General features: G+C 39.5%; 1 protein-coding gene across 1 annotated transcript; it reads right to left on the bottom strand.

Annotated features, from left to right (window-relative positions):
* Positions 1 to 2,327: 2,327 nt before the first annotated feature.
* RERGL (RERG like) lies at positions 2,328 to 9,731 on the bottom strand. The gene is made up of 5 exons (XM_085324067.1): positions 9,590 to 9,731; positions 9,409 to 9,465; positions 7,112 to 7,185; positions 4,173 to 4,315; positions 2,328 to 2,976 (listed from the first exon to the last, which is right to left on the bottom strand). Exons 1-5 carry the CDS (start codon positions 9,639 to 9,641, stop codon positions 2,694 to 2,696), a joined length of 609 nt encoding a protein of 202 aa, XP_085180193.1. The 5' UTR covers positions 9,642 to 9,731; the 3' UTR covers positions 2,328 to 2,693.
* Between the last annotated feature and the right edge of the window lie 11,961 nt (positions 9,732 to 21,692).

The raw sequence follows: 21,692 nt of genomic DNA, 5'->3' as shown, positions 1-21,692 counted from the left end.
ATATGTTAGCCTATGATATCTTCAAATGTGGCTGAGCCATTAACACATCAGGTTCACTTTTAAAACCCTATAAACATTTGGCAGAAATCAGTCTTTCATGTTTCCCATTTTCCTTTAAAAAGCCTTCAGTTTTAAGGAATCAATGAATAATACTAATAAAATATACAGAAAGAATGTACATTCTTTAACCACTTTCAAACTGAGTTACTTCCCAAATTCTGCTCTCTTCTTCATCTACACTTGCCAGCAATAAGAAGCAAGCAAAATCCTGATCATAAACTAGTCAGATTATGTGTGTACTGAGSGCTTTAGCATGCCTGAGCCTTCGTGCAGCCTGCAGCTGTGTTTCAGCTGGTTTTCAGGAGAATGAAACGCAGCACATACGCTGCAAGACAGCCATTGTGTTTTCCAGCACTTACCCCATCTGGACAGCAGGGAAGCAACACTGTGGGGCATACTGCAGATTATACCAATCCAGAAGTCAACATTCCCATTAATACTGGCAAATCAAAACTGATTACCTTTTCTGTAGCTATCTTACTAATTTTTAAAGGATAAAGAATATGAAAAAGTTTTCTAGTTTTCTACTGTTCACTGTATAAAGATACATGAAGGCTTCTTCAGTATGTAAAAGAAAGAGGCTACAGCCTCTTTTTTATGGAAGTGTCCAATTTCTAGATTTACTTTTTCTGATTTGAATTCTAGGTCTGCATGGTTCTTTGTTTTTATGGAAGTTTTTTTTTTTTTTTTTTTAAGGCTTTACAGCTTTTTTTTTTTTTCTTTTTTTTTTTTTTTTTTTTTTTTTTTTTTTAAGGCTTTACAGCTTTATACCACAGTAAAGAAAAGCAGTGTTAATAGATCCATCTTACATCCAGTTTATTTAATATCAGTGCAGTAAATACAAATAAGAGTTTTCAAATCTGACAATGCTAGAGTTGGCAAGATATTGGTACCCTGACAGATTGACAGCCTATTAGTAGTTCTGGAACTGCATGTGTGCTGAAAAGCTGATGGGAGCACATGAATAGTCTTGGTTTCATAGATWCTGATAGTACAGTCTTAAATATGTGAGGCTTGATATTGCAAGGCAGCATCTGCATAGAAATAAAGCAGAGTTGTGCTTGTCAACACTGAGAACTAGATTCCAGTATTTCTAGTCTTTAAAACAAATGAAATAAAAAAATATATCTTTCCCTTAAAGAAGTGATCTTTGGTTAACTTTTTAATTAAAATGTGTTCATTTTATTTTATTTTAAAACAGTAATGTTAAAATTATATAGCTTTTGATGTCATCTTACTGGGGTGCACATTTTAAAATCGATATTCTGCTCTGATAAAGTGATCTTACTAGTTTCAAGGCAGGTGCAACTTCATGGCAGAGGTAGGCTTCCACTCAGAAGCTTACAAAGTCTGAATCCCAGCTGCCCTTGGAATGAGTAAGAGGCAGTCAGTCACCTTCAGATCACTTCTCTTATCTTTCGTAATTTCTGTATGAGCATAGTATTTTCTAACATGCTGGGCTAAGCCCTTATTCAGTTAAGTTTACAGTAAGAGTCCTGAATGTCAATTGACAACACCTTTAGACCCATCTGATGTTTAATACCCACATTTSAGAAGTGTAACTAACACATTCTATAGTGCTCTCTCAAATAGCATTTCAATACCATAGCAGTGACTAGGTTTTAAAAACAYTGGTCCTTTAAGAAAAACATGAGGCACAAGTTAGGAACACAGGTCTGACCAGCAGGCTGACCTTTAATTCCAGGCCATAACTCATGCTTTGTACCAGTACACGTACTTGGGCTTTACAAGGTTCCGCTTGCTACTGGAAGTGAAAAGGCATATATTTACGTTACAGRTAAGTAAACTTCATTACAGCAGATGAAAACTGTTCTGCCAAGGGAATCAGCCTGAGAAGTTATACTGACCTTATACTGGCCCTAGCTATATAATGATTTCACTGAACAATGCCCTTGCCTAAAACAGTCCAATGCTCACTATTTGGTTGCTACYCTCCTCTAGCCTCTCTACATTCTTTCATTACTCAAACTAGAACAAGAGACAATACTACCTTGTTTATCTGCTTCTGGTACCTCTGCCAAGTGCAAGCAGCTTTGCAGTTAAATACCTTTTGTATACTTTGTGTCTAAGCATTTAATTCATTTCAGCAGGTGTCAGCACCCTTAGGTATGTGATGCTCTGAGTCTTTCTTCCTTAAGTTAAATACTAATATGCTGTTGCATACAGTAGCGGTATTTTGTTTTGCACTTTAGTGCAAGTGTTCTTGCAGTAAAGAACAAGTACATCTCAGAGTTCAGAAGCAGGACTGTTGGTCAACAAGGCTGAGTTTATTGGAAATAATTGCTACAGTGACATCTGGAAGCTCTATCCAAGATAGCTTTTGTGCTGAATAAATGCAAGGTAAAACTCTCGTTCTCCAAGCTGCTTGTGAGATAAAGGGTGAGAGGGGCAGCTTAGAGATTAAATGATGTAGCCCTAACACAGTAAGTCTATAGTAGAACTGGAAACCGGAACTGGAGTCTTCTAGGTCTAGACCCTGTCCACTTGACCAAAGTGTCTCCATCTTTGGTTTGTACTATCTTAKCTTTCCAAACAGAGACCTTTAGAAGAAATTGATTGAATCCCAAGTGCTGCTTGTGCTCTGTTATTTCAGCTTCAAGGCTAACTATCTTTTACACCGATTTCCTTCTTTTTCCAAACATATTGTTGATCAGCTTGGCCATTGACTTTGATCCACTTGGTCGTCTCTTTTCCTTCACTTTGAAATTTGAGGTGACATTTCTCAGGACTTTCATGAACATTGCCACAACTTCCTGATAATGTTCTGCTGCAGACAGTTCACAAAATTGGCATTTGTTATCCATTGCCAGCTTTTGTCCTTCATCCCAGCCAACTTCCCTCATGTGGCACAGATCTTGTTTGTTACCAACCAGAAACACTGCCGACTCGACCATTCTGAAATTAAAAAGGTTCTAATTAGAGAAAAGACATATTAATCATAAATAATACAATCTCTAGTGCTCTCTCAAATGGCATTTCTAATATCGTATATACATATACATACATATATATAAGTGTTATTGTGCTGTATGTTGTATTATTATACTGTGTGTGTGCGCARGCTGTGCTTCAGGGTAATAGGCATGGGAGCCATACAACCTTTCCAGGTAGTGTTAAAGTTTTCTATTAGCCAGAGTCAAAATTCAGTGCTTTTCAGACAAAAAAAAAAAAAAAATCTTAACTATCAGGATGTCCTCATTTTAGTTTTTCTATCTAGTAATTATATATATTTTTCTTCACTACAGTTTTCATACTGTACAAGACTGAGTATATTTTTAGCTTCTGGATTTCACAAAGAAGCAAGCTGAATGTTATCTCTAGTTGCAGATGAGAGAATAAACTCAGAGAGACAAATCTAACATCACTGTCAATGGCCTAATTCAGAAAAAAACCACAGAAATCTTTATTTTAAGGATTTTGCTAAAATACTTTCTTCCACAGAAATGATATGAAAGAAAGATCAGCCCTAAAACAGACTGAAAAGCATTAAAAAATATTTACTCCACTGGTGATAAAAGAAAATGATTTGTCATTTATTTTGAAAGAGTCTCAGCAGCTTGATTACACACCAGCGCATATATTCAGACTCTTACCATTTTGATTGCTCTTTTTGGAGGTAGTTTATTTGTCACCACATGGTGAACCATGTGTACAAACGACACTGGTGTCACCACTAACGGCAGTTTAGGAGAAATTCGCAGTGTTAAATTCATTCACTGGGAGAAGTAGTTTCTTCGAACCCCCTACTTGTGTATCTCCACTGGTAACTGAGTGGGGAAGCAGCAGCACAGAGAGACCAYGCCAACATTTTACCCATGTGAGTCACAGTAGACCGACCTGTGGCAGTTACTGAAATGGTAATGTTGTAAGAGGTAAGAATGAAAATCCTCRTGTACCTGGCTTTGGACACAGTGAAATAGATTGTAATTTGCAACAGAGTTTGCCTTCAAGTATCTTATTGTTGGTATTACATTATGGCTGCTAGGACACAACTGGATTTTAATTGCTATTAGGATTCCTGTAGCTCACAGAAATGTTCGTGGMTTTTTTTCATACGTTGTTTTGCGGGAAACAAAACTAATAGCACTTACTTTTTGCAGGCTCCTACATGAGACTCGCGGATCCGGTACAGCAGCGCTTTGGCAAACGCAAACGACGCTCTGTCACTGATGTCGTAAACCACGATAAAGCCATCAGCCCAGTGCAGCTCGTCTGGGAGGGAGAGCTTCCCCCGCTGCGCTTGAGAGAAGACCAGATTCACGAGCAAAACGACAGTTACTGGCGTCACTTCAGAGTATTGGCTTTGTCACTGCGATGGTGAGAACACTGCATCGCTCGTTGCAAAAGATATAAACAGGTCTGGGTGCTAGCACTGAATTAAGGTGAGTCCGGTTCCCAAAGTCTAATGAATAACCATTGCTACAGACGGCACTTCGAATCATTGATAAATTCACTATAAAACACCTCTGCTTTGTTTAGTGGAAAAATTGTATTAACTCTACAGCCATTGCTTTCAGCAGAGTTATATTGCAGTGGTACAGGAGAAGGAAATATTGGCCATCAGTATTTGTTGGATTTATAGCTGTGGCTTGGTTTTGCATAACCCTAGTATTCTGACCATACTGAGCTTAATTAATTTGTTAAATGTTCTTTGTTCTCTCTCTTCTTCTGAGCTTTCTTTGTGTTTTTCCAAGTCTGCACATAATTTTCTCATGGAAAAAGTTTCTACAGGGATGGAAGATCTCCTTTCAAGCTGCAGCTGACTTTAGTACAACAGGTGACAAAAGTTTCTCAAGCGATAACAAAGGTTATACCAGTCTTTGGGATCCTTCACCCTAAGMAAGTGTTACATTTCTAAAAAGCAACTACTATAAACTGCCCTCTAAGCTAAGGAAATGACATTTCAACACTATTTCAAATTAGCTTGTCCTTGTATTTTAAAATACTAGCTAGTAAAATACTAGCAGTTGGCCACAAAATAGAATATTTTAGCTGCTTGTCTTTGCATTGGCATGAGGGTAAAAATTTTCCAGATTTTAGATTTGCTTAAACAGCTAGCATCGCTGGCCAGCAATCTGAGAACCGTTTAAGTTGTTCCCTCACGAGTTTCTCTTAATCTTTCGCTCTTTGCAATGTATAACCTCCTCCTTCCTGTTCCACCCCTACTCCAGGTTGCCTAAATTAGCTCTGCATCAGGGCAGCACCATGAACACAGATGTACTAGGACATGAGAAGTGGAAAGTGAATACTAGCAGGGAAATGAGGTGCATGAGAAAGAAAAGAAACAAGTCTCCACAACTATCCGAAAACTTCAGTGATTTATTAAAGTTTTTACATTTTGTGGTGACTATGCAGCAGATTTAGAGGCAGGAAAGAAGAGATGTGTACTTCTCATCTCTTTCCCAGACAGATGAGGGGAGAGAGCATTTTGCAGAGTGGGGATCCAGATCTTTGAGTCTTCCTGCTAGTAGTGCAAGATTTCAGAAAGTGGAGACAAAAATTGAGAATTTTCCTTCCCTAGTTTGGCATCTTCTCAGGATCTGCTTTTCTTCCCTAACTCCCATTGRATACAGTATCTCCATACCCCATCCATCTCCTTCTAGTATCACCAGTCCCATCTAACAAAAGCCAGTACCACCAGCTCCCCTCCTACTCACTACCTCTTCCTCTGCAGTAGGTAAGGAAGAGTCAGGAACAGCATAGCAGAAGGCAGCAAGCAGTCAAATTAACCCCTTTAGAAAGAACTGGTACAAGAACAGAGCCAGAAGAGGAGCTACTCTTCATCACACCTGATCTCCCATCTCAAAAGGAAAGAGAGTGCCTAGGATGTAGCTGTCAKTCTCTCTGCTTACTACACAGTCTGCTTTGCCTTAGCTAGCTGCCACTGCCAGAGTTTTAAACATTTCATTAAGAAGCCATTCACATGCTACAGGACTTAATATGACAGAAAGTGGAAGCCCTAGGTAAGCTTAGGAAAGAGGTCTGAGGTAGGTGGGAGCAAGTCCATAGACTAGTACTTTGAGAGATAGTGTGCCAGAGGAGGACTCCATGAAATATTGTAACATGGCATAACAGCTGTTCCACAGTCTATATTGCTCCGTAACAAATAATGCTGGAATCAGGAGCCACAATGCCTATCCAACTCAGGAAAGTGGAGCACACAAGATTCAGTGGAGCACACTGCAAGGAATTGTAAAACTATTTGCAAGTGGATTTTGCTTGTCCTAAAAGGTCAGTTTTATTTTATTTTTTTTATTATTATTATTTGTGCTCACTGGGTTGAGTTTTCAGTCCTTGAGTTTAACTCCAAGTAAGGCTTCAATTGTTTGGCTTTAGCACTCATTGTCATGGTTGGCAAGAGGCAAGATGAGCTCACAACGATCCCTTCTGGACAGGTAATATGATTAACTAGCCAGATCTATCTAGGTCTGCATGTTATTACAGAGTACGAAAATTTTTCTATTCCTGTCATAGCAAGATAGACACAGAAATGAAAATTTTATTTCAAAATGTTTTACTGTGGTCAACGTTCAGCTCTCAACATGTAGAAGTCTGTATGATGGCTTGCCTTTGATCTGTTCTGGGAATGCAAGTCTTCTTTCCAGGCCTATCTACTTTGACTATTTCTACAAGCACTTAACATACCCCTTGCTTTATAAACTGAATTTCAGTTATTTAGGAGGTTTGATAAAACTGAACTGCAGAATTATATAGTTTTACATATATAGTTGTATATTTCTATAGTTGTATAAAAACTTACTAGCATATTTAACTGTATAACATGGAGCAAAAGTTTTATTTTTTAGCAGTATTCCAAAAATGCAAAAACATTTGCAAAAAAAGTTGTATTTGTTCTATAAAGTGGAAAAATATACAGTGTTCTGAGCCAGAGCAACTCTGAAGTTTCAGTAATTCCAGATAAAAATAGCAAGTACTAATTTCAAGTACAGACTTGGATTTCCTCCCACCCTTTCTACCATTGCACAGGTACAATGAGGGACAGTTTTTATTTGGCCCCTAAAATTCTTACCTGTGAACAAGGGTCATAGATTTCCAAGTGAATCTGCCTCCCATCCAGGCATAAATGTTTAGTGTAGATGCATTCTAGAAGATATATTGTATTAAAAGAAAAACAGCATTAGAGAAACTGGAGGTGGTGGTGAAGAGAGCAGTGAAAGTGAGATTTGTTGTCTAATTCTGAGGAACTATTTAGTTCCTCCAGTTTGGTATAATTCCTTTATAATTCCTTTATTTTTTTTAGGCTGAAAACAAATCCATTCATTTTGTACCACCTGAGCTGCCCAATCCCTTCATCATATGGGAGAACCATTTCAACTGTTGTGTTCCCATGGAAGTGCTGGTGTGAAAAATTGTTATACCCTAATTTTATTCTTCTAAAAATGTAGGCAAAGGGAATGCAAAACAATCATAATCAGCTAAATGCAGATGATACTACTCATCTTGTTATCAAAGATCACAGTTATGGAAGTAATGAGCTAGCCTGTGTGTTAAGTGCTGACTCTGCACAAAAGTCACTGTTTGGTAATAAGTGTTGGTATAATTGTACTAGTGTTTATTTACCATGAGATTTACTGTTTTATTAGGAATTCTCATATTAAGTAGCATTAGACCAGTAATATTTACAAAATTGTGTCCTTAGACGAGATCCCAAGATATTTGTAATGTCAACTCTCAGATTTAAGACTCTTCTACTGCAGACTGACCATTGCCATTGTTTTGAACAGCAGTTTGTTGTGASGATGTGTAAACAACTTGCATTCATGGTGCTAGTAGCCAACAGGGTATCCTGCAGTACAGTTCCTCAGTTATTGAGTTCCCAAGGACAAAAGCTAATATTGGCACTACTGAAAATATGCTTCAGACTTGTGTATTTGGGACATAGATAAGAGTTACCACTTCAGAAAGTGTAAGCATCTTCTGGTCAACACCATGTTCATCTGAAGTATACTTCATGCATGTCTCAGTTCATATCAGACAATTGTCAGTCCCAGAGATCCCAAGGTGTCAAATCTGCAGCCACTGGCATTTTTTTATTAACTAAAAATAATGTTTAGTTAATATTTTTTGACTGCATTAAGAACATCTTGAGATGTTCTGCAGTTTATCATTTATATTCCCTTTCTCAAACCAAACTAAGGCTAAATTTATCTTCCAACAAACATCTGTTTACAAACAAAAATGGTTTGGGTTCTTTTTGAATTATACTTCTCCCCTTAAAATACTGGAGTCTCAGAACAAGGAAGCATGTTTTTAATTGTAGGGGGTTTASTGTACATTCAGAACACAGAAAGCAGTATGCAACTTCCATTTAAAAGTTTAGATTTAATTATAAACTATCTGGCACACAAACTGTCCAGTCTGTTTTTGCATGGTAACAACGTTGGTAAACAAACAACTTTCGTAACTCTGCTTTTAAGGTAAGTTTGGTTGAATGTGTAACTGAAGTTAACTTTTAGTGCTGCTATTTGTGGAACATGGAAAGCTACTCTTATTTTTGTAAAAATGTTTTTGATAAAAAACATCCTCACTTGGGTAGAGAAAGAGGTAGATAGCAAACTTCTTTGTTTATTAAGTTTTGGGACATCTCATGCCAYATCAACTGAAATTGCACACTTCCAAAATTGTCTGTATATCAGTTAGATAATACCTATACGCAAGATGTGAAGGTTTCAAGTCCTGTTTTGCCATTTTCCAGGATCTTAGAAGTGTCTTAAGGATCAACATACTTATTCTAATATGAATGAGAAATTCTGTCCTCAGCATGGCAAAACTTTCCACAAAGCTCTCAAATCAGCACATTCCTGCAAGAGCAGGGCGCTTTGCATTACACTTTGAGTAGCCAGGAGCATCTGATAAACAATGTTTCAGCTCTCCTACAGAGCTGGTAAKGAGAAATTCAACAGAAAAGTTCTCTTTTACTCTATTTCTTTACTTTCATCTTCATCTTCTCTCTGAGTGAGCTTACCATAATCTACCCAAGCCCCACACATGTGACTCTTACCTCCAAGTTTCTTTGCAGCCCCTGTGATGAGTACTTCACCCACCCCGTGCACTACCCAGGTTCTGAAGGGCTGCTCTGCCGATCTTTGCAGTGCCTTCTCCAGGCTCCGCAGCTTACATTTACTCAGGAACTCCCAGTGATAAATAACCTCAAACTTAATCTCGGTAAAACTTTTTGTGAAAGTGATTTTTTTTTTTTTTGGGGGGGGGGGTGGAAATAAGCGCACTTTTCCTCGGACCGCAAGCAGCTCCCCCTGCGCATCCCGCCCGGCGGGGGCCTCCCRCGGCGCCCCGCGCCCCGCTCACCGGCGTTGGACGCGTACTCCCCGATGAAGCGCCGGGTCAGGAACCGCACCGTCAGCGCTGCGGGGGAAGCAAACGCCGCCGTTAGCATCAGCACCGGGCAGCCGCGCCGCACCGGGCAGCCGCGCCGCGCCGGCCCCGCGCCGCCTCCCCGCCGGGGCTCGGCGAGGCGCCCGGCCCTTACCCGACTTGCCGGCTCCACCGCCGCCCAGCACGGCCAGCTTCACCTCGGCCATGGCGCTCCCCCCACCGCGGCCTCCGGTCGCCTTATAGGCTCCGCGCCGGGTGGGCGCCGCCCCGCGGCCCGCCCATCCCCGGCGCCTCCTGCCTTCTCCGCCGGGAGCTGCTCCGCGCCGAGGCGGGGGAGGAGGAGGATGGGGAAGGGGACAGGGACAGGGACAGGTCAGTGGCTGTTTTCTTTTTCGGGGGGCGGCCGCGTCCCCGCGCCGCCTCCGCCGGCCCCGGCAAACTTTCTGCGGCAGCCCGCTCCCGGCCCGGTTTTGTGTGCAACTGCTTGCACCTAATCGGAACTGCCTGGCAAATGCCTGGCCTCGTCCCCTTCCTGCTCCAGAGCTACCCCCCGCCCCAAACCCTCCATTAAATAGTTAAAAMCTGTTGAGTTTCTGTGCATTAAGTAGTTAGAAATTGGGAAGGTCAAATGCAAAAAAAGCTCCAACAAAATCTCTCCTCCACACACACACACACCTGGCAAGAGGTTCTCCAGCTCCAAATGAGGATTTGCTTTGTTTATTTTTGCTTTGTCTTTGGTTGTAGGTCGTCATCCTGTGTACTGGGAATGGAAATGTTTGTTGGGARGGTAAAATGATTCTTTTCCCCAGTTTTGAGTGGTTCTGAGGTAACTTGCTGAAGTACATACTTGCACATCTTTAGTGTTCTCCATCCAGAGATTTCAAAGCTCACAAAACCTCTGATGCTGCAAGCGTTTTGAGTGGGTATGCTTTTTATGAGTATGAATATGCTAGTCAATTTAAATACGGTTGCTGAAATGCTTAAAGTTACTATGTGTGTGTAACTTAACTAAGGCTTACAGCACTCCTCTGAAGCAGGAAAACACGACATGGAAGCTGAGGCCTAAAGGGCTAAATCCACAGCAAAGACACCTTGCTGTATGTCTGATTTCATTGTAAAGCTCCTCAGATGCTCTCTAAYAGCTCTTTGGCCCTGGAAGTGTGTAAAATACTTGAGTGTATAGGATTAGTTAGTCTAGTGGTGAACAAGAGACTGCTCTAACAGCCAGGTTACACTTAAATACGTATTCTATTCCTGTTTATTTTTTTTTAGTCTGTTATTATAAATTGAATATACTTACTTATTCTGATATTTTTATTCTTGTTTACTTCTCTTGACGCCTTTATGTATTGTACAAAAAAAAAAACGTTTCAGTATGTGGAACTACATGCTGGTCAGTGTTACGGAACCAGCTGACATGAGTTCAAAAGTAAGGCAGAGAAGGAATATGAACACACATTTCTTGCATATGCTTGAAGGAAAACATACCTAAGAATAAACATACAGATGCAACTTTTCTCCAAAGTGCCTAACTCACAAACTGTTAATGGCTGGAAGTGTACTCTGGGGATGCCCCTACCTTGCTTTATGTTCTTTTGTAGTTTTCAGCTGTTGCTCACTGACAAGAAGCAAGATACTGGTTAAAAAGATCGTTAGTCTGACCAACTGTGGTTGGTCAACTAGACAAAATTATTTCAGCATTAGTTTTTGAAACAGATGGATGCCAAAAACACWAGATTAGAATCAGCAGTGGTATAACTGGAACCACTTAATACCTTACTATTTCATAAAGATTAAAACTGCTGCAACAGGAAAGACTAAGACTGCTTACCCATGCACGCAAATTATCAAGGTAAGCCAAGATGAGGTTTCAACCTGATTCCTGACAAGGTTTTTCACAGCTTGGGAATATAGCTTCTACTGAAGTATGTGCAGATTTTTATCACTGTGCTGCAAAAAGGCTAGTTGAGGCAGTTTTAACCCCCCATAAATGGTCCATGAGACAGGAGAAGAGAGCCTAAGTCCTAAGAAGGAGAGAGGCATTCTTCTAGTTGGCATTTTCGGCACCTTCGTTTTGGTTACTCCTTGCTTGCTCATTCCCATTCCTGTGGCAAGGGGGGCCAGTGCAGCTCTTTGTGCAGTTGCATTGCGATTCTGATGAGGGAGCTGGTCATGCTGTTTTTCAGACCCCCAAATTCTGTGATCTAGCCATGCTGGAGATCTCCCAAAACTGAAGAATGACTCAGACACTATTGCAGCCATGCAAGCGCAATTGAAATCATCAAGTGAGATGCTTCAGGAAGCTTAGACGTCTATATCAGGGATGTGGCAGTTAGTTCAAAAAYAGGTGCTCCAGTACTTAATGTACTTGGGATGTAAATTGCACAAGCTCATGTTATACCCTTGGCAAAGGAAGCAACAGAATGCAGCTCTCCTGTTTCCATTACTGAGACTTAACCACACTTTCTCACACCTAGACAGCAAACATAACAATGGTAGAGCACTGCCCATATTAAAGAATATCTAGTGTGGGACAACTTCTTTTAATAACACACACACAAAAAAAGCTTTTTAAGAAGACTGAGGCCTTGTGTTGCATATATTCCACAGACATATTCCTTAAAGCATTAGAATAATTAAGTTCTAATTGAAGACTAAACAACATGGACGTTTCTCTTTTAAAGGAGACTATCTTTTTCCATCACTCCCTGGAACTAAAAAGAATTGAGAAAATTAATGATAGAAGGAATTCCTGAGTCTCCACTCAGAATTCTGCCCTTGTTCATAAACATTTCTGTTTACTTTTCTGTTATTATTTTTGTATTTGCATTTTGCAAGTACATTTACGGAGATATTTTTTGAATTCCTCTACATATGGAGTGCAGATCTYAAGTTTCTTTTACATGAACACCCACATGAAACGTAATTGCAAAAGTTACTCATCCATCAGAGAACAGAGTGATCCCCATCTAAACTGCCATTTTTGACATTTAAAGTTAGAATTAACACATTTCTTGATCAGCTCATTGAAGTACTTTGAATAACAGTTCTCTTAAATAAAAGTATCATCTGCTAGAAGAAATGTTGCGAAGTAAACATACATTCTTTATGAATTACTTGCCTAGCTTTGGTGCTTTATACAGAAGTCTGTGGCTGTGGCTGGACGGTRGGGTGGATGCAGTTGTAATGCCTCAGTAGAGGGCTTTGAATGTTTGTTTCCTGTACCTGTGCATTGCTCACTTCTGTTGCCACGGCTGTTTAGAGGGAGCCAGTCCTGTTTAAAAATAAAGTCACCTCCTCTTTTGGAGATTTTGTGGGGTTTGTGTGCAATTGTTCTTACCTGTGACTCAGATACTGTCTGAGTATGCTGGTATGAAATGAGTGCTGGCCACCCTCTGGTACTGCAGTAGTTTTTCTTGCATTACGTGTTGGTGTAAATGTTTGTATACCAGTAGAGGTGAATAGAGAAMAGCTAGCTCATCTCTCTGGTGAACAGAAACCTGTATGCTAGTTCCAGGTCTCGTGGTCAAGAACAGGTGGACTCTGTGTTGCTCACGTTAGAAGTGAGTGAACTTTGCTTATGTGTATGAAGCACTGCTAGGAAAAATGGTAGGCTTCTGATGGGTATAATGATAATAAAAGTGGATGATTAAGCAAATAAATGACTTTCACAATGAATGTGGTGGGGGACTGATATGGAACTGCATAAGCTAGAAGTGTTCACGAGTCTGCAGATCAGTGGTCAGATGTGGTCACTTGCCGTTCCATTCCCAGCTCTGTAGATGAAGACTTACCTGGCTTGATGCCAGACATGTGGGAGTCAGGACCGTTTATGGAGAAAATTAACATCAGAAAAACATTTACTTGACATTTTAGCTCTTTTCATGCAGGTTAGCTGCTGGAAATAAGGTGGAATTGGGAGTACATGATTACTTGGGTGCAACCGTAATGCTTTGATCCAAAAAGCACAGTTAGAAAACACTGGCTGAAGCAGATGCCAACTATTTGCTGTATATGGCACAGGATTTTTAAATCTTTTTGAGGTTCTTATCCCTACAAAATTAGTTTCTTTTAGGCTTACAAAGTAATGTGTTCCAGCAAAGATTTTATTAAAACCAAACCCACCCCTCACCAAATCTTTAGGAAGAGCGCTATAAAGTTTACAGCAGCTACTCCTGACTGCTTCCACGGCACACGAACTGGCCAGCTGCAGATCTAAACCCACAGCTTTCTACTAACAAAACTAAAGAAACAGATTTTTCAGCTAAATATGAAAAAATACATCATCTATGAACTCTTTACATTTGTCAGTGGAATACTCAAAGGCATCTATTCATGACAGAAAGAAGACATGATACTGCGTGATCCCACTTACTTGGAGTGTTTTGTGTTCTCTTTACATGGTGTAGGGGAAATTATAGCTATTTTTTCAAGGATGAAAATAGTTTTCATTTTTCCATTTTCCCCTTGAAAACAGTGAACTGCTCTTGGAGGCAAATTATTTTGTTCAGGAATGGAAATTTTATTATGCTGGCTGTGAAAGAAGTATTTCTTAACAGAAATTGCGGCTTTGATCTATGGTAAAGTACCATTAATAAGAAAAGACAGGTTGAGTGTGAAAAACCCGATGTCACAGTTCCTCACAGATTTGCTTGGCCTGTGCAGTCCCCCGTAGTATCAGGAAGGATTTTGCAGTCTTATGCCATTACCTCTGGGAGTCAGGGCAGTATGACAGGGTTAGTTCTGTTASAGCTGCCATTCGCTTATGCCCAGGCATTGCAATACACACAAGTGGTCAAGCAATTATGGGATTCTGTTCCAAAACAAAACTGAGACACCACATGGCCTAGTGAGAATAGCTTGTGGTCGGTTGTAGGAATAAAATCTTAGGCATTTTATGGTAGACTAGCTATCATCTATTATATATAGATAGATGGCCTAATGGCATGAAAAGCATACTTAGATTCTTGAAAAGAACTGAATTGTGTAATTTACAGGCAAACAATATTCTCTGTGTTTTAGAAATTGCAAAACAAAATTACATTACTGCAAGATGAACTGCCGGGTGGATTTTTAGTGTCTAACTTTGAGAAATTAACAGTACAAAACATCTAATCCTTTAATAGCTCTTCTATGCAAACTTTAGGCTGTGCAAACAAGGAATGCATTTTGAATGTGTAACTGCTTTGGGACTAGCACATTGATAAAGGCCTCTGCATTTCACTGCAGTGCAAATATTTAAACATAAAAATAAGCTCTTCATCTCTGTTGAACTGCCATATGGGAGCCTTAAAAATCATTCTTGAGCAATTAAGATGCTAACGACAGAGTCAACAGGTTTTAAAGGATATATATCTTCTTTATATATATTACATGTTCCTGTTTAAGAGAATTCTGCTCTGTTTGATTCTCATATAAGAGACTTCCCAGAAAACTGAAATTAAAATCTTTTTGTGGGTAAACATTTAAGATAATTGATGTTTGTCAAAATCTGAGTTGCAAGACTAAATACTTGTAGAGGGTGTTTATACTCAAAAACTACAATGTAAAGTTTACATCTTATTTATTTTTAGTGCCTTGGGGAATATTATCTCAAAATTTGTAGATCTTATATTTGTAACAAAATAACAAAGCATATCTTTAACTATAGTCAGTATAGAATTTGTGTGATTTGTGTTAACCAATTAAACATTATGCACAGAGGAAGTTATTAATCATCTCAGAAGAAGAGAAAAATACTTGAAATCTATTTTTAAAGAATATAACAAAGTTGGCTAGAAAACAAGCTTATCTGTTGAAATAATTCAGAGTTTTGAAAGGCTTTCCCCCCCTGCTTTTTGCACTGGAAGAAAAGTAGATAGTTTCTCAATGTGCTTTCCAAGCATTTCCAAGCATAAGACAGAGAGTACGATCCCTGACTAACCAAATAAGCTTGTCTTTGAGGAGTATTTGCTTAATTTTTTTTTTTAAAAAAAAGCCTTGAATCAGACAGAACAAGGACTTAAAAATCACCTGCATCCAGAATGACTCCATGTTCTTGGGGGATGAAGCTGCTTTTTATTCTCTGACACCTATTTATTTATGCAAGATGTTAAAAAAAGAAAAAAAAAGCTATAGCAAAAGATACAGTAAGAAACACTCTCAATCAAGGCAAGTACCTTTGCCACTAGAGTATTGGATATTTCGGGTGCATTGATATTTTTCTCACATAAGTTGCCCTGTATGATTTGGGAAGAGTTTTGACCAAAGAAGGTTGTCTGTTATTTTTAAACCATTTCTAGTTTTTAATGTTCTGAATGAGATTCTGTAACAGCCAGCTTCGGTTGTGCTTGCAGACTGAAGTAGAAACGACATTCTAGTTTTGCTGTTCATACACAGAAAGCATGGAGCAGTACTTAACTGTTGAAATATTTCATTCAAGTTCTCATTCACAGTCAGACTTACAGAACACCTTTTCCTGGTTTTCTTAATGAGTCTGGATCTTAAGGGTGAAATCCAGGATCATTGTCAGACGCTGTCAAAATTTCTGTTCTGTCTGTTCAAATCTTCACCTCATTTATTTCTACAGTAAATGCGGTTGTTTAACTGAAATAAGATGCTGCTGTGAATTTGGATAGCTATTTCTTTAATACAGAAGCATTTTTATTCCTGTGTGAGACCATTGATACTTTTCCCTTATTAGTCTTTCTTCATGGGTTGTGTTCAGATTTGACTGACTCATGAAAAATCTTCCTCTGTTCAAGGCTGTTTMTTAGTTATAACCTTAGTGAAAATAAGTGCCATCCAGGTGAAAATAGTCTTACTCTACAGTGTAACTTTTTAACAGTGTTATATAGCAGCTTCTTCCGGCAAATTAGAGGATATAGAAAAGTATGTTTTATCTACCTCAACATTTATTTGCTTTTCTCCAGTGAGTTGTCTGAAATTTTCAAAAATTCCYGGATAGTCACAAATTCATTGCTGCATTTTGATATACTGCTCTAAAAGTTGGTCTGAGTATAGTTMTGCTCTGATCACTATCACGTAAGCATACTTGCCCTAAGTGGACAATGTTTCAGGGCATTTTTTTGTGTTATCAGTGGCTTCTATGTTCTTGTTCTTAAAGGAAATAGTTTGCTGATGGTAGGCTGTACAAGAAGTATTCTGGTTATAAAGCTTTCATGTAAGGGGAAACTGAATTTGAGTCCTCATCTAGAATAAGCAATGTGCCACATTCTACATATTATGGTTGAGTTGTAGGGAAGAGGTAGTACCCGTATATATGCTTTTTTCCATGCTGCATCAACAGAATGAACTAATAACCAAATATATAAAGCTTTTTAAAACTAATGAGTATTGTGTGAGAACTGTCTGATAAAGGAGATGATTATCACAGTGAGCATAATCCTATTTTGAGAATTTGGAGTCCTAGACTTAACTAATACAAAAATATTTGGAAAGTGTCTTGATTAGAAAGTGAACTTGTCAAGACAGTGGTGATTTGTTTATACGTAAAAAAAAAATTACTATTTTTCGTTCTGCTGATATTTAGAATTCTTTAGGGAACTGTCAAATCACACTCAAACTTGTGAAAAAATACTTTGCTATTTTCATCAATTGAAAAAACCCATGAAATTGCATCTTAGGAGCAAATAAGAGTCCAATAAATTCATWAAAAAAATGAAAGAAAAAACTGGATGGCCACCACATCTTTTTAATTCTTTTTTTATTTTTTAATATACTTTAGGAAAAAATGATGTCACTTTGTGTTGTAAAGAGGATGTAGCATATTATAAAAGCAATTCAGCTTCTGTTTTATATTACATTTCCCACAATCTAGAAACAAGAGACATGCATACAAAAATTACAGCAACTGTAACTAGTTCCACAAAATGTAGAGAAATGTCACTCATACAGATGATATCCGCACAGCATTTGATAGTATGTTTCCACTGGCAATAAAACAGAAAAGAAAAACAGGAATGGACTTCTAAAGGGACTGGAGAACCATTCGCTATTAAAGTTTAGGACAGGAAATGACACGTAACTTATTTTTACAGTGAAGGCAAATGTCTTTTAATGGTCACTGATGTTTGTTCAGTGTACTTTGTGCTGAATGTCCTACTGAGAGCTTTCAAATGAGTTACAGTGAGATAAACTAGTGTTTGAATTTATAGGGTTTTAGTCCTTCTGCAATAAAGTGCTCACATTTATGTTCATATCTCAGATAAACATGTGAGTTATGTTGATCCTTAATAGAAATAATTTGTGAGGGGGGGACTGTAGTTAGGATGTTAGTCTTGAAAGACTTAGCCTGTGTTTGGGGCCACTCAAGTTTAATGTCAGCTCCATCAGTAATCAGGAGAGAGGCTTGAGGTTGATTCCGACATTTTAGAAATGAAGAGGGACTCTGGCTAAGCATGTTTCTTGTTCTCTGTAATTCTCCCATCTCTTTGATCAAAATCAAATCTGCAGTTTTGACTGTAGACACATTCTGCAAAATCTGTATGTTTGAACAGTCTATTTGAGACAGAAGCTGAATTTTCTTTTCCAGTGAGGCTTATATCTCTATAAATCCATGACTTGAATTGTTGTGGGAAGTGAGAAAGGGGAACACAAGTTTTTTTAAAGGTTTTCCATTTTTAACATTTGTCTGTGTCACTTCTATGAGACCTCTTATTAGTACCTTTTAGGTCGAGTTTTATTGTATTGAAACATAAATAAATAACTACTGAACTAYTTAGCAAATTAAAAGTCACAGTTTATTCACAATTTCTTGTGTATAAGTGATGTTCAGTCCCCATATAAAAGGGTATCAGAATCTAAACTTAACAGAAAACTTGGTGTTACCAGCTCTGTTTGCTGTGGTTTGGCTTCAGGAAAACTCTCAAGAGACAATCAGCTCGAATAACCTAAGCAGTGTTGGCGGCAAATACTAGCTAAACTATTCTGTGGGGCCACAGAATAGTACATTTAATAGTACATCTAAGGATGCTGAGAGAGATTTCTGTGGTCTTTGGAGGGTATTTGATGACTGGAAAAAGGCAAATCTAGCACCCATCTTCAAAAAATGACGGAATGGGCAGTCCAGAGAACTATAGGATGCTCAGCCTCACATTGGTCTTTGGGGAAAATCTTGGGGCAAGTCCTCTTGGAAAAAAATCTAGGCATATGAAAGGTGATTGGGAATGGTAAGCATGGATTTACTGAGGGTAGATCATGACTGACTGGCCTTATTGCCTTACATGATAAAATAACTGGATTTGTGAATGAGGGGAAAGCAGTTCATAAGATCATAGAATCACAGAATCAGTAAGGTTGGAAGGGACYTCTGGAGATCATCTAGTCCAACCTCCCTGCTCAGCAGGGTCACCTAGACCATGTTAGACAGGGTTGCATCCAGGCAGGCCTTGAATATCTCCAGAGAAGGAGACTCCACAACCTCTCTGGGCAACCTGTTATTTCACTCTAGCAAAAAGTTTTTGGTACTTTCTCCCCCAATATTCTTGTATCCATACTGAGACATGACAGTCTAGACGGCTGAACAACCAGAAGGATACAAAAAATAGCTAGATAGTGAGGCTCAGAGGTTAATGGATTGGTGGCAACACGTGGAGTCCTGCAGAAGTCCAAACAGACCTGCTCTGTTTAATGTCTTTATCCATGACCTGAAATAGGCAATTACTTGCACTCTTCTAAAATTTTCAGATGACACTAAATTGGTGGTATACTAGTTAATACACTCTGCCATCCCAATGGATCCAGACAGGAATAGGCTGACAGGAACTCATTAAAGTTCAGCAAATATGAAGGCAGACAAGGCCCTGTCCCTGGGAAAGAAGGAAGAACCCCTGCAATGGCACAGGCTGAGCCTGACTGCTGGGGAGCAGCTCTGCAGAAAAGACCCTGAGGGGTATGGGGAGAGAGTGAAGTACACAACCTTGGAACAATCACAACCTTGGAATTCARGAGAGCAGATTTTAGGCTATTCCATGATCTGCTTGGAGGTATCGCATGGGACAACGGTCATGGAAGAGTCCAGGAGAGCTGGTTGATTTTCAGAGATCACCTCCTCCAAGTTCAATGTCCATCCTAATGAATAGGAAAACAAGCAAAAGCATCAAAAGGTCTGCATGGATAACAAGGTGCTCCTGAAAAAACTCAAACATAAAAAGGAAAGATGATACAAGAGGAGAAAGCAGGTCAAGTAACCAAGGAGGTATTTAGAGACATTGTCCAAGTGTACAGAGATGGGATTAGGAGAGCCACAGGAAAGCAGCAAGAAAAGCTTTTTCAAGTATGTCAGCAGCAAAAGAAAGACTAGGGAAAATGTGTACCTGATGCTGAGTGGGGCAGGGGATGTAGTGATAGAGGCCATGAAAAAGGCTGAGGTACTCAGTGCCTTCTTTGCCTCAGTCTTTGCTAGTAAGACTTGGTTTCAGGAATCCCAGGCCCCTAAGATACATGGAGAAGTCCAGAGCAAGGAAACGTTACCCTTGATGAAGAGAGATCGAATAAGGGAGCATACAAACAGGGCAGGCAAAAGTCTGTGAGATCTGATGGGATGCACCCACAGTTGMTGAGGGACTTCAGTCTTTCGAAAGGGTAAGAATGAGAATCTGGGGAACTCCAGGCTGATCAGCCTCACCTTAATCCCTTGGGAGGTGATGGATCAAATTTTCCTGGAAACCATTTTCAAAGGCRTGAAGAACAAGAAGGTAATTGGGAATAGTCAGAATGGATTTATGAAGGAAAAAATGGTGCTTAACCAACCTGATAGCCTTCCACAATATTCCTGGCTTGGTGGGTGAGAAGAGAGCAGTGAGTGTTGTTTATCTTGACTTCAGCAAGGCTTTTGACACTGTCTCCCATAACATCCTCATAGACAAGCTGATGAAGCATAGGCTAGATAAATGAATAGTGAGGTGAACTGAAAACTGGCTGAACTCCTGGGCTGAAAGGGTTGTGATCAGTGGTACAAAGCCCAGCAAGAGGCTAGTCATTGAGGAGGTACCTCAGAGGTCAATATTGGGTTCAGTACTATTTTACCTCTGTATTGATAACCTGGATGGTGGGACAGAGTGCATCCTCAGTAAATCTGCTGATGATACAGACCTGGGAGGAGGGGCTGACATACCAGACGTTTGCGTTCCATTCAGAGGGACCTTCATAAGCTGGAGAAACGGACCGACAGGAACCTCGTGAAGTTCAGCAAAGGGAAATGCCAAGGCCTGCATATGGGGAGGAATAACCCTGTGCACCAGTCCAGGCTAGGGGCTAGGGGCTGACCCACTGGAAAGCAGTTTTGTGGAGAAAGACCTGGGGGCCTTGTTTGGGCAACAAGTTGACCATGAGCCAGCAATGTGCCCTTACTGAAAAGACGGCCAATAGCCTCCTGAGCTGCATTAGAAATAGTGTTTGCCAGCAGGTTCGGGGAGGTAATTCCTTTACTCAATCCTGGTGAAGCCAAATCTGCAACGATGTGCCCAGTGCTGGTCTTCTGAGTACAAGAGAGACATGGACCTGCTAGAGGGAATCCAGTGAAGGACCATGAAGATGATTAAGGGACTGCAGCACCTGTCTTAGGAGGAGAGACTGGGAGATTTGAGACAGTTTAGGCTGGAGAAGAGAAGGCTTGAGAGAATCTTATCAATGTGTATAAATACCAGATGGAAGAGAGTAGAGCAGATGGGGCCAGACTTCTCAATGGTATCCAATAAGAGGGGAGGATGCACTGGTTACAGACTGAAATACAGGAAATTCTGTTTAAACATAAGACATCCCAATTYCATAAGAAATCCAGAAAAATCCGTTTAAGCATAACCAAAAACTACTGTGAGGGTGGTTCAGCGCTGGAATAGGGTTGCTTAGAGAGGCTGTGAAGTCTACATCTGTGGAGATACTGAATATGTGACTGAACAGAGCTCTGAGCATCCTGCTCTAGCTTTGCAGGGGTGTTGGACTAGATGATCTCCAGAGGCATCTTCCAAACTCAACTATTCTGTCATTCCAAAACCRATTTAAAAAATCTGATAAGCAAAGAATGACAAATGCAAAATAAAGTGTTCAATATCACTTACTGTGCTTACTTATTCACTTGAAATGACTACTTTTAGATTTGAGACTGCTTTTAGAAAATTATTTTTGGAATGTAATGCTATGTCGATGTATAGAACTGTAACATTTAGAAGAAGCAAGACTTCCTTTAAATCTGAATTCTGTAGAAAAGGTTATAATGGATTGGACCACAGTTTGTCTACTTTCACTCTCTTTTTCTT

This window comes from Rhea americana, unplaced genomic scaffold (genome assembly GCF_003343005.1).
Source record: "Rhea americana isolate MKP2758 unplaced genomic scaffold, rheAme1 scaffold_9, whole genome shotgun sequence".
Classification (NCBI taxonomy): Eukaryota; Metazoa; Chordata; class Aves; order Rheiformes; family Rheidae; genus Rhea; species Rhea americana.
Note: the sequence above shows the minus strand (reverse complement) of the source record. Positions and strands in the feature narration are given on the sequence as shown.